At 42.5% G+C, this 12156-nt stretch overlaps 1 protein-coding gene across 6 annotated transcripts in view; it reads left to right on the top strand.

Moving 5' to 3' along the window:
• The window catches only part of CFAP61 (cilia and flagella associated protein 61), a 91993-nt gene that overhangs the window by 38303 nt on the left and 41534 nt on the right, over positions 1-12156 (top strand). For all 6 annotated transcript variants that reach the window (XM_053973934.1, XM_053973935.1, XM_053973931.1 and 3 more), the window contains one exon: positions 4538-4665. In XM_053973934.1, the coding sequence (XP_053829909.1) occupies positions 4538-4665 (128 nt within the window). The remainder of the gene's footprint in view (positions 1-4537; positions 4666-12156) is intronic.

Raw genomic sequence — 12156 nt, 5'->3', positions numbered from 1 at the left:
GGGTTCTTGGACAAAGATGAAACAATTAAGGCTGCACTCTTCATCACTGTTTCTTTTTCTATTTTCTTTTACTTCTGTTTCTGGTGTTTGTATAAATCTGTGAATACTTGGAAACATTTTTGAAAACATGTTTGCAGAGATTTCTAATGAGGCTTTTTGGAATGTAGCTACTATTTAGAAAACAATTCCTAATGCAGGCTGAAAAAGCATGCATTTCCCAATCAGTTTTGTTCATATCGCCTTGGTAAACATTGATGTTTCTTTTTTTAACTTGTGGTTCAAATGGAGCTTGAAATTAAAATAGCTCTGTTTGCTCACCTTCTTGTTTGCCTGTCACTGTTGCTGAGCTCAGTGCTACTCTGCTAGCAGGTTTTTTAATTGCTTTCACTGCTTCTGATGGTTTTTGCAGTAACATTTCAGATCATGTAGATCCTCTAGAGCAGTAACTATCACTGGGGTTTCTCAGTAACAAATGTTGAAGTAAAACAAAAGCATTGCAGGCAGATGTAGAATCCCGCAAGCCAGGGCTGGGAGGGCTACTCCCAAGTAGTAGTGAGGCATCAGTGAAAATGCCAAGAACATAACAAAGCTGCCCCATGTTTGCCATGCAGTGCCCTGAGCAGCTCTTCTGAATGTGGACCACTGCTAGGTACTTGAACTGCAGCCAATACTTCAGTGTGTTTAGCTGGGCAAAGCCCAAGTCCTCAGGGTCTAATAAGGACAAGTCTAAGTTTAACGGTCAGAGTTGATGGCCTTAGAGGTAATTTGACAAATGAAAGGATTCTGTGATGCTGTAAATTCTGCAGCATTATGGAGCCTTTGCATGAGGAGTCCCAGAGAGGACTGCAGCAGCTCTGACACACCAGTGAGTGTTACTAGGTTAGACTTTCCAGTGCCCAGTTCAGAACACAGTGCTGTTTTCTTCCTGTCAGGGCTGAAATACTTTGTCCAAATTTTTGGTTTTATATTTTTGGGTGTTCAATTTCCATGGTTTTGTTTGTTAGAATGAAGCTAATGTTTGCTATAAACCCTAACCTATTGTAGAACAATTACTATAAATATATGTAGAAAACCTAGAGCTTTCCCTGGTTCCAATGTTTAAAAACTAAAAGGAGCCTCAAAATATTCTGGATGTGAATTTGTGCCATCAACATCTAATGTAAAGTCATGGGTAAATGTACCATGAATCCATTCCCAAGGCATGTGCAAAGCAAACAGGAAAGCTGGACATGAAGCTCTATGTGATTGGAAAGTGCAAAGGAAATAATGTGTTTGCTGAAACCTAATCAATATTTCATGACTCTTTTTCCATTGGTTGCTTGGGGTAGAAGGATGTGTGAATTCTGGATGCCATAGAATAATCCTGCTCTGGCCCATGTTGTGTTGTGAAATTGTAAGTGAAAGCTATGGTTCCATGCAGGATGTGTGTTGTCAGTGTCTGGGGGCTGCATCAGTGTTTTAACGAGGTCCAGTTTGAAGGCTCAGAGTGATGGCACTGGCTGTCTATATGCAGGAATAGCTCCATGGGCTGATGCCAAAGGGCCACCACTGCCCGTGGCCACCCCTGCCAGCTCCTCTGTCCCTCTCCACCCAGACAGGAACAGCATGGGGGGTAGGGGTGCCCATACCCCAAATAATCATTTGATAACCAAAGAAAACCCTCCTTTCTATATATGCCTTTTCTACCAATGGCAATTAAGGCTTTTTACCTTGCATTAGTTAATGATTGCTGGTTTATTTAATAGATTGGATACAAAACAAACATATTTGTTTGCTATTGACCTATCAATTATGATGTCTGATTACCCCTCTGGGGAACACAGGTAGCCATTTGTCCTGACATTCTGCTAAAATAGGTGGTATTATGGGACCAGTCCACCTAATTCCTCACTCTCTGCAGCTGTTTAGTGTACTTAGCTGTAGAAAGGTGATTTCTGGAGCATGGCAGCTGTTGGTGCTGAGGCCATTGTGTGGAGAACAAAACAGGTTATATTCTGCTTATAGGCTGCCTTTGTGTAACTGATACAGGAGCCGTTTCATAAATTCATAAATACTCTTTCCAGGGAAATTGTATTCCTGCTTTCATTGTTGCAGTGCATGAAAATAAACCACCACCACAGCAGTAGAAGGAGATGTTTGATCTTGGCATTGCCTTGAGGCCTGTTTGGTTTATGCTGCTTGCTGCTGGCATTCCTGCCTATTTTCATTGATTACGTACATTACAAGTAGTTTATTTTCATGATTTTTACAATTTTATTAATTTATTAAGAGCTGCATTTCAATACAAATATCACTTAATCATTTTTTCCTCCAGAAGGAGGAAAACTCTTGCTTTTCTAGAAAGTTGCAAGTCTGTTTGTGCAACAAAACCCAGTCTGTCAGAATTGCTGTCTGCCAATCCCAGGAATGTGAATTCTGAGGTGAAGGTGCAGAGTCCTCCACGCCTGATTGTGGGAGAGCACCACACATGTCAGCTTTGGCAGAGCAACAACTCCTGTAGCTGGGGCATAACCATTTAGTGTGCTATAACAAACACAGTCTGAGTTTGATTTCAAGTAGTGGGGAATGTCTGTAATACTTGGCACTGGTTCTTCTCATTTCCTAAAATCTCTTCTAAAGATGTACGCTTCCAGGGAAATATAAAGGGCTTTTCCAGCTTCTGAAATGTGGAATTGTTACAGATGTAGTCTGTATTATTTAATTTATTATTAAAACTTATTTTGCTGGCAGATCCTTGTGTCAGAAGTGTTTAACCATTTCAAGAGCACTGGCTTTAAATGGGATTATGGAGGTTCTCTGTAGGAATGTGCCTGTGTCCTTGTAAACCTGGTTTGGAGTAGCAGGGTGGTCCTGTCCCTCACCCAGGCATTCTTCACTGTGGGCCTGTGCTGTCTGCCACACAGCTGGACACCATTAAGCAGCTACCCTGGGCTGGCATGCTTTTTGAGATATCTTCTGGAATTTTCCCAGGGCAGTCCAGTCCCTGAGCTTGAATCTGGCTCACCACTGGATGTCATCATTGCACTGTGAACTGCAGCTCAAAGAACTTTTATCTGGCAGTAAAAAATAATGTTGCCTGACCAAAGGTGACATTTAATTTTGCCACATTCTGAATGACTTGCTGTGCAGTCATGCCATAGGGCAGGGAATTGATCCATAATGCTTCCTTAAGGGAACAGGACAGTGCTCTAGTGAGTTACACGATGTAGTGGAGCTGTGCTGAAACCTCAGCTGTGGAGCTCCACCAGTGCAAAGACATGGCATTACAGATCTCTTGGGGATCTCAATGTGCTATGTATTTATTGAGAAGGCCCATATAATTACCACAGCTTTTAAAGAAAGTTTTCTTCATCTAGTGAGTTACTCTGTCAGCTGATATACAGAGAATATATTTCTGACATATAGAATGTATTTCTGACATGTAGAATATAGAATATATTCTGACTGTACTTCCATAGGAGGAATTTAGAGGACTTAATTTTACTAGTGCTGTCTTGTATTTGTAGTAGAGGAAAACCTGTTAGAAGCCTTAGATTTCTTCCTTCCTAAGTGCCGCAGCAGGAATTTATAGGAGAAGTGTCTGACAAATAACAAAAGTGGCTCCATTTTGTATTGGTCTTCCCAGTGCATTTATGAACCTGCAGTTACCCACTCTGTGAAATGGGAATATAGGCAACCCAGAGCAGCAGGAAAAATGCAAAGTGTGTTGTACTGTGAGATGGAAAGTATTTCCTTGTCTTTCATCAGAAATTTGAAAGCTAAATGTAGTCAAGGTGAAAAGAAAAAACAACGTGTCAAATACAATATCTCTTGTCTCTTAGCTGCATATTTGTTTTCAGAATCTCTGTTAGGTAGCGAGACCTAGACACATGGAAAAAACCTGCATGGATGTGCTATAAATGTGCATGAAGTGGTGTGGAAGCTGAAATTAGTAACTGCCAACGTGGCAGTAAGATTTGTGATTGGAGTACTAGTCCCAGTGGCATTTTGCTACTCTTTTACTTGTGTGGCAACCTGGCTTTCCAGGTAGCTGCTCTGTACTTAAGAAAATAGAGGGATAATTTTGGAAAGGGAGTTTTCAATTAAACACACAACCACTCAAAACGTAAGTTCCTAATTAATTTATAAGTAAAGCCATTTCCATAAATAAACCAGCAAGAGTAAAAACTGCTCTAGGAGGTATAAAAATGGCCTTAGCAGTATGTAAATACAAGTTCTTGAGGTGTTTGATAAATGCAGTGAGTGATAGCAGAGGCAGTGTTTTGTCTTCTCCTGCAAGGATTATAGAGCATCTTGCTCAGGAGAAGCCAGATCATTCAGCTCTTGTAATTTTCTGTGACCTATTAAACATGCACATATTCCACATATTTTAGTACTATTTATCTGGTGCCATGCACAGAAAAATGGTATTAGTCATGTCAGTGAGCCATAAGTTTTGTGTGAATGCAAGGTAATGCATCACTGAGGGTTTAATGATTCCTAGCAGGCTTTGACTATTTTTTAAATGCATTTCTATGTCTTACATATTTTTTAACAGCTGAAATATTCTTTGAACCACACAAATCGAAAGCTGGTGCTGGAATCAAAAGTGTGTATCAACACTAGAATTGTGGTGGTTGGTGCATCTGATGTTGGAATCTCCTTTCTGGAAACACTGATTTTTTGGTAAGTTTTAAATTTTATTTCCTTCGCTGAAAAGGATGTGTTCCCTTTTGTATGAAGGGGATTGTTTCTTGTATTTAAAGCCTTCCTTGAGTCTGCCTCAATGTACTGGGTGTTAAATGTCTGAGCATGTATGGATGGAGAGATGGGTGCTGGATCCTGGATGCCTTGGGACTCACAGGATTCTAAGGAACTCCCAGTTGCATGTGGACCCTTGAGGTAAAGACATGCTGAAAATGTATGTTGAAAACACCTAAAGTTGCTTTGGCCATTGTTTTTAAACCTCAGTCTTATGAGGGGATGTGGAGTCAATGGCCCTTGGTGTGTGCTCCCAAGCAGTATTGGCCTTTAAAGCCAGTTGTCCCTGGTGGGATCCCAAACCTGTCTGAATCCTCCTTTCCCTAAGGCAGGGAAACCTGTGGATGAATTCTGCTATTTAACAGTCTTCCCAACATGAGGACAGGGTGCTCTCTCTGATGTCTCACTGTTGTACTCCCCAGGGGCTTACTGGGCAATCATCCTTTGATGCAGGGTTTAATCACACATACTAAAAAGACTTGCAGAAATGAATATAAAATTCAAAATCTGAACATGATTCTTACAAGTTGCAACAAGAACTGAGAGAGTTGTCTGGTGCTTTTATGGGGGGGCAGAGAATTGAAAATTCTGCCTTTTTTTCTTTTTTCAGTTAAGCCAGGATTTTGTATTTCTACAACAACCATTGATAACATAACAAATGATATTTTCAATTCATCAAGAGAGGAATAACTTAAGTGCTTTATAGATGTTGTATTGCTGGAGCAGTGTAGAAGAAAATGTCTGCTTCTTCCCCTCTCTTAGTTCTTGACTTCCAGTAAAGCATCCCATGTCAGAGTAAATAGTTTCCCCTCATCCTCTTGCTCTCAGCACCTTTTAGGCTTTCAGTTCCACCCCAAATTCAGTTAAACCTGTCCTTTAGAGCTTCTAACTCATTTCTTGTTGCTCACCCTGTGCCATTTGTTACTGTCACTTCATTATAAAGCACTGTGGGGAAGCCAAAGTGTGTTTGTGCTCCAGGTGTGGCAGCTGAGTCTGTCTATAGTGAACAGCCTTTTGCAGGTCCTGCCTTCAAATATCCCTCAGCCAAGCCTCTGCAGCCAGGGCTTGAATTTGAACCAAACTCCAGCAGAGTTGCTGCAGGACACATCCTCCTTGAGCTTGTCTTGGCCCCTGGCCTCAGACATGGGGTGCTGCTCGCAGAACCACAGAGCCAGCACTTAGTGCATGTCACAAATTTTGTACTAATAGAGGTATAAATTTGCGAATGATTAGGTTTTAATTTTTACATCAGCAGCAAATAGCCTCCTGATCAGTGTGAAGGCCTTTTAAAAAAAAATTAATTTAATTTACTCTTAATTTTCTAATATTCCCTGCAAAGGTTACATGCACTAAAAATAAGCTGGACTGAATCAATTTGTGAGCCCTAATCCTTAAAAAGAGGAAGTAGTTTTCTCGTCATTATTCTTCATACCTAATTATTTTACATTACCAGTCACCATGGAAACACATAAATGTAATTCACTTACTGATGTGGCAGTTATTGGAACTCAATCGTGCAAGTGTTTTCAACTTCTTTGAGACTGAAGAGATCCATTTTTCATTAAGCAGAGAAATGACCCTGAGAATGAGCTCTGCTGCCCCATGGCAGGATGCCTCCCACTGCCATGGGCAGCACATCCCGGGGCACAGTGCCACGGAGCAGCCATGGCACCACTACTCACCCACCCAAACTCCAAAGGAGCTTTAGATTTTTCCATGCTGCTTGGGCAGCATGTGCAGGTGTGTGTTTTCAGCTGTAGAGCTGCTTTTGTTGAGGATGCACAGGGATTTTTTGGTTTTTTGCCAGAGGGCCAGGTAACTGGTGGAGGCAGCAGCGCTGCAGTAGCAGGGGCAGACCCATTGCCTGGCCAGCTGTTGGTGTGACAGCGGCTCTGGGGGTGCAAGTGCGACAGTGGGTTGGTTCTTGGTTGGTTGGTTTTGGTTTTTTTTTTTCTTCACCCCTTTGCTAGTTTAAAAGGGATGGGCAGGGCAGCAGGGTTAGACCAGAAGGACATAGGATTACAAACTCCAGTGTCTCCACTTAGTCCCAGTGCCTGGTTCCTGGAGCAGAATGCAAACCCAGGCAGCAGGGATGGAAGTTTGGCTTAAGGATCATGGAGCTTGCTCCCAGCAGTGTCTCATCACTGGTTCCAGTGCAGGGAACCCATTGGCTTTTATCCACCTCTTTGTATATAGCTGTGGAAATTACTGTTGTCTTTGATTATAGGGAAAACCGGTTTTAATCCATGGTCTTGAAAAACTCCTTAATCCAAACCCTGATGTAAACAATGACTTCTTCTCTGAGGATGCTGGAATGTACATAACATGCTACATCAGATAGCCATAAATGAATGGTGCCTAAAATCACAATATTTAATGTGAAATTGTCATGAAATCTATTTCCTTCTCCCTATGGGTGCATGAAAATAATTATTGCATTTAAGAACCAGATAGAGTTAAATAAGTTTTTGTCAAAGGCCTGGATTTTTTTTCTCAAAGTAGAATTGGAATCCAGCACAGCAAGCCTGAGTTTTTTACTGCAAGACAGTGTCTCCTGCTGGGAGCTCAGGGTACCCAGGATCAGCTCTGAGGTGGTGGGGTTTGAACAGGGTTCCTGTCAGAGCCGGTTATCTGGCAGCACTGGGGCACACAATATCCCACACATCTAGCCTGTTTGGCTGTAGTTAGCTTGAAAATGCTTGATCGTTAATTAGGCTTTTTATCTTTGCATTTGTCTGGGAACATCTGAAGCCTTCCATGTTGTCTGCCACTAATTAGTTGACTAATTAAATAGTTAGTGCTTACTTGCTGATCACAGAGCTAACATGCAATGAATGCATTAGTGATGACCCCTGTTTTGTCCTATCTGTCTTTGCCACATGAGCTGACACACATGTGCTTCCTTCTGCCTTCCCTTCAGAGGCAAGGCGAGCCCAGGCCATGTGCTCAGTGTCACTGGGCCACATCCCTAAGTCATTGTTGCCTTCCATCACTTCTGGTGAGCAGAGCTCAAGTTGCGACAGAGATAAATCAGATGGGTCAGAGCTGGCCTTGTCACCCAGTCGTCATCACAATGAACGCTAGCAGTGACTGATACAAGACATAAACAGGGGAGAGGATGTGGGTCAGGATCAGTCTTTCCAACAACCTCTGCCAGAAAATGAGACTTAATTAGCATCAATAGGGCTTATTTTATAGTTACAATCTTGCTTTTGAGACTGTCTGCAGTTTTAAATAAGATTATTTCAACTTGAAATACTTGCCCTTTGAACGTATGCAAACACTTCTCTGAGTCCAAACTGTTTGTTCACATTTGAAATTTGTAAGTATTTGTAGATTTTTTTTCTTGTTACTATTTATATTTGAATACTCCTAACTTCTTGGTGAATGGTAAAGCTGATCTTGGAAATAGTAGTTTTCTTATAAAAAGCCTGCTGAAAATGGGAATGAGTCACAAGGGTTTTTATAGAATGCTGGGCTGCATCCATCATCTCCTGGTGACTCAGCAGGGCATCGACAGCTCTGAGCCTGGTAACCTGGTACCTCTGATTGATCCAGGTCAGAACAAATACAGCAGCATTCCAAGTGCAGGCACTGCACCGAGGTTCTCTAGCTCTCTGCTAAAGCTATGGAGGAGATGTCACCACTTTCTCTTCTGTTCATTGGTTTGAAGTTTGTTCCCAGAGCTGTGGAGAAGGCGCAGGGCTGAGCTCTCCAGAGCAGTCTCCAGGCTGCCTGAGGGTTGGCCTGGAAGTACAGCAGACTGGGCAGGCTGCTGCAGTGGAGAAAGCGTGATCCTTCCCACTAGTGATTAGCGTGGATTTGATTCCTGTTTGTGTGTGTGTACTCTGAGGGCCAGAGTGAGGGTGCTGAGATGTGGAGGTCAATAATTGAAAGATGCATGTTTGGGATCAGGAGTTTTGGCCTAGCTGATTCCTCTGCCATCTGTGTCCTTGTCCTTCCTGGGCTGCCAGCCTTATGTCGTGAGGACCTGGCACTGTGGGAGTGCCTCAGAATGTGCAATTTTGATGAGTTTTGTGTTCTCCTGCTGGCAGGAGGAGCACATGTGGTTAAACGTCAGCCCTTCCAAGTTTAAGGGCTGTCTGCCTGGTGGCATCTGGGAACGTTTCGAGGGTGCCCACTCTGAAGGCAGCATTGCCAGATTTGCACCAGGCCTCATCATGAAGTCAGAAAACTTATCTTCTCTGCAATAGTTTGGAAAATTGGAGTCTAGTATACAGCCATACAAACCCCACCACCTTAGTTTTAAACAATAATATTGGCCAATAATATTGAAAATGTCCTATTAGCAAGCTGGAATCTGCAATGTCTGTTACTGAAGCACTCGTACAGCAGTGGGCAAAGCTATGAAGTTTCTACCACACTTTAGTTTTACTGCCCAATTTATAGTACCTTTGTGGGAAATGGTGTTGATGTCTCTCAGCTGTGGTTTGGAATCTGCAAGGAAACAGCGAGAGACTGTAACTACCAAGGCTATCATCAGATATCTCTCATTTTCTATCTAGAAAAATAATTTCCATTTTTGAAGAAAATGAAATGCTGGAACACTTGTAGAATGGAAATTGTAATTTTAGGAAGGAAGCGCTCTCACTGAAGCAGTGGTTGGGTAATGTTTTGATTAGGTCAGACTCAAAGCTAAGATTTGGGATGGCAAGGCTGCCTGGAATTTGTCCATTTACTCCGTGCTTGGCAGGAACGGTTTATTGGTCACGTGGCACGGTTAGATGGAAAGAGGCAACCGCCCCCAGCACTCGCATGAGAGAAAATGGGGTAGGATTTTATGGAGGGGCGGGGCGAGAGGATCCTCGGGCTCCCGTCCAATAGGGACAGCTGCCCTGGCGGTGACGCCACAACAGCGACCAACCAAGACAGTGCCGGGGCGGTTCCTGGGTCCCAGGGATAGGGGGGATGCGGCATCAGGGAGATTTGCAGGGAACTCTCTGGCAAGGATGGGGGGTGTCTGCCGGAGTGACTGGGGTAAGCTCCAATAGCACGCAGCTAGGAGCAAACAACCGCAGGGAGGGGAAACACGGGGGGTGCACGGGATTACGAAATTTGGCTATCTAACATAAATTAACAACCCCTAATCTAAACCCGAACCCCAGGATGCAACAGCTGCCCTTGTGAATGCTGTCAGCTGTGGAAGGATATGGATGGGTCTGAGTTAGCTGTGTGTTTTGAGTGGGCAAGGAAAAGAGCTCTTTAGTTTTCCCTGCCCTGTTTCAGAACAATTCATACTGTAGGAACTTTGCCATGTTGGTTTTAGTAACCTAGATTGTGAAAATGCTGCAAATCTTATGTGGATGCTCTAGTTTTTGTAAGCAAAACTAGTTTCTGGGAAGTGAGAGGTGACTGGAAGGGATAAAAGCAGTGAAGCCACAGGAGGGGGCTGAGGTGTTTCAGAGCTATAAGGTGGATGGGAGATCAAAAGAAGAAACTGGGAAAAGACATGTTTGGTAATGTTCAGTGAGAAATCAAGATTGCTGACTGATGTAAAGTCAACTAAAAAACTAGGAATTAGTAAAGGAATTGGAAGGCAACAGAGTCAGAGTTGCTGGTGTTTTTATTTGTATTGTCTAGGAAAAGGATCAGGACAGAGGATGAGAGACAAGCAATATACAGTAAAATACACAGTAAAATAACCACAGAGAAAGAAATCTAAGGCTAATCACTTGAAGGGGGAAGAGTGAGAGGAGTAGACCTAGCAGGAGAATCCAGATTTAACTGGAGAGAAACAGCTTCTAAGACAGGATGCCCTGGGTTTGGCTGGCATAGAGTTAATTTGCTTTCTAGTAGACATATTTGGATTGAGTATGAGAATAATGTTGATAACTTGCTGATGTAATTGCTACTAAGTAGTGAACCACCAAGTTCACCAGTGGTGGAGAGAGAAGCATTCCCAAGCATCCTTGAAGGGTATTAGTCAAAAGGTGAAGGAAATGTTCTTTAGCTCTCTAATGGATTCTTGCTAAGATGTCAAAAATGGTGACAGTGGTGGCTTTCATGGCCTAGGCTTAGTGGTTGCTCTTCTTAGGATGACAGCATCTGATAAAATTACCAATAAACCTGGCAGGAAGTTTCTGAAAAAAAAAAAAAAAAAAAAAAAGCATTGTTTCATCAAAACAGAAGTTTTTGAAGGGACCCTGTTGTTTTAATACCAGGAGGAAGCAACTGGAGCATGATGAAATATTTTGCTGAGAGAGGAAGAGTTTTCATGGGCCAGGTTGTGTGGAAAGCCCCTCCTTGACCCTTGCATTGACAAGTGTCCCAGTAAACACTATGCTGTTATCCCTTCTTTTGTTGAGCAAATTCAGTCACAATCTTAACACTTTTTCCTAAGGTAAATCCAAGGGAGACTGGCTAATATTTGTTTACTGGTAATTGAAGAGGGATATCTTGGAAATGGAAATCTGTTGGTCAGCAGTGAATCTGGAATCCTGCTCTGGGGGCTGTAATTGATGCCCTCAGAGTAGGTTCTTGAGAAAAGGTGCTTTTGGTAGGTGTTGATACAAAAAACAAACCCTTCTGCTGCTGCAGCTAAGTATGGCTGGCTGGGGAGGCAGAGGCAGCAGAGGGAAAGGAAAATGCTGGGGCTGGCAAAGGAATTCAGTGTAGAGACATCATGGGAACACATTGCTTGGGGAGGGGCTCCAAGCAAGGCTATAGTACTGAGTAACATGTTTATCCTAGAGGGACAACTTGAGTGAGCGGGTTTTGTTTCTAGTTATTCGTATGGGCAACCTATGTTAAGCTGGGCACTTCCAGCTGGAGTTTGGTGTGGAGCTGGGAAATCTGTTAGAATACCTTTTCTTTTTGGAGAAGTGTCTTCTCCAAGTCGCATCCTGACTGCTGTGTTCTTGAAATGTTTCCTTAAAAAAAAGTCCTGCTTTAGATAAATTATTACATTTGTGGGGAAAAGGAGAACTGTCTCCATCTGCCTTGTACAGTGAGAGTGACACCTGGACATGCTGAGTTCCTGTGCTGTGACCACAAGTCTGTTGGGACTCTTACGATCATCTCTGCTTCTGGGCTCCTTCCTCCCTGCAAAAATTTAGTGTTCATTTTTTGTTTCAGGACAGAGATTTTTCTGATTTCAGAGTTTTGCTAATGTAAGACTTTATTACATCTTACTTTTCAGTGTTTAGTGCTGAAATCAGATTTTTTTTTTCCATTTTCAGAATGATCTCGAGCTGCTATTTTTAAGAGCTCTGCTGAAGTGAAGCTGAGGATCCAGTGTCATTAGGACTTTACTTTTGGATAGGTTATAATTTCAGATATTGTTTAAAGATTATGTACACAGGAGAGCAGTTCACATAGTTACCAAATTTAGGAGTCAGATAAAGTATTATCTTCTGTCATTTCTTTAATTTTTATTGAAAACTGGGAAAATAATCT

Source organism: Vidua macroura, chromosome 3, assembly GCF_024509145.1.
Source record: "Vidua macroura isolate BioBank_ID:100142 chromosome 3, ASM2450914v1, whole genome shotgun sequence".
In the NCBI taxonomy this organism is placed as follows: Eukaryota; Metazoa; Chordata; class Aves; order Passeriformes; family Viduidae; genus Vidua; species Vidua macroura.
Note: the sequence above shows the minus strand (reverse complement) of the source record. Positions and strands in the feature narration are given on the sequence as shown.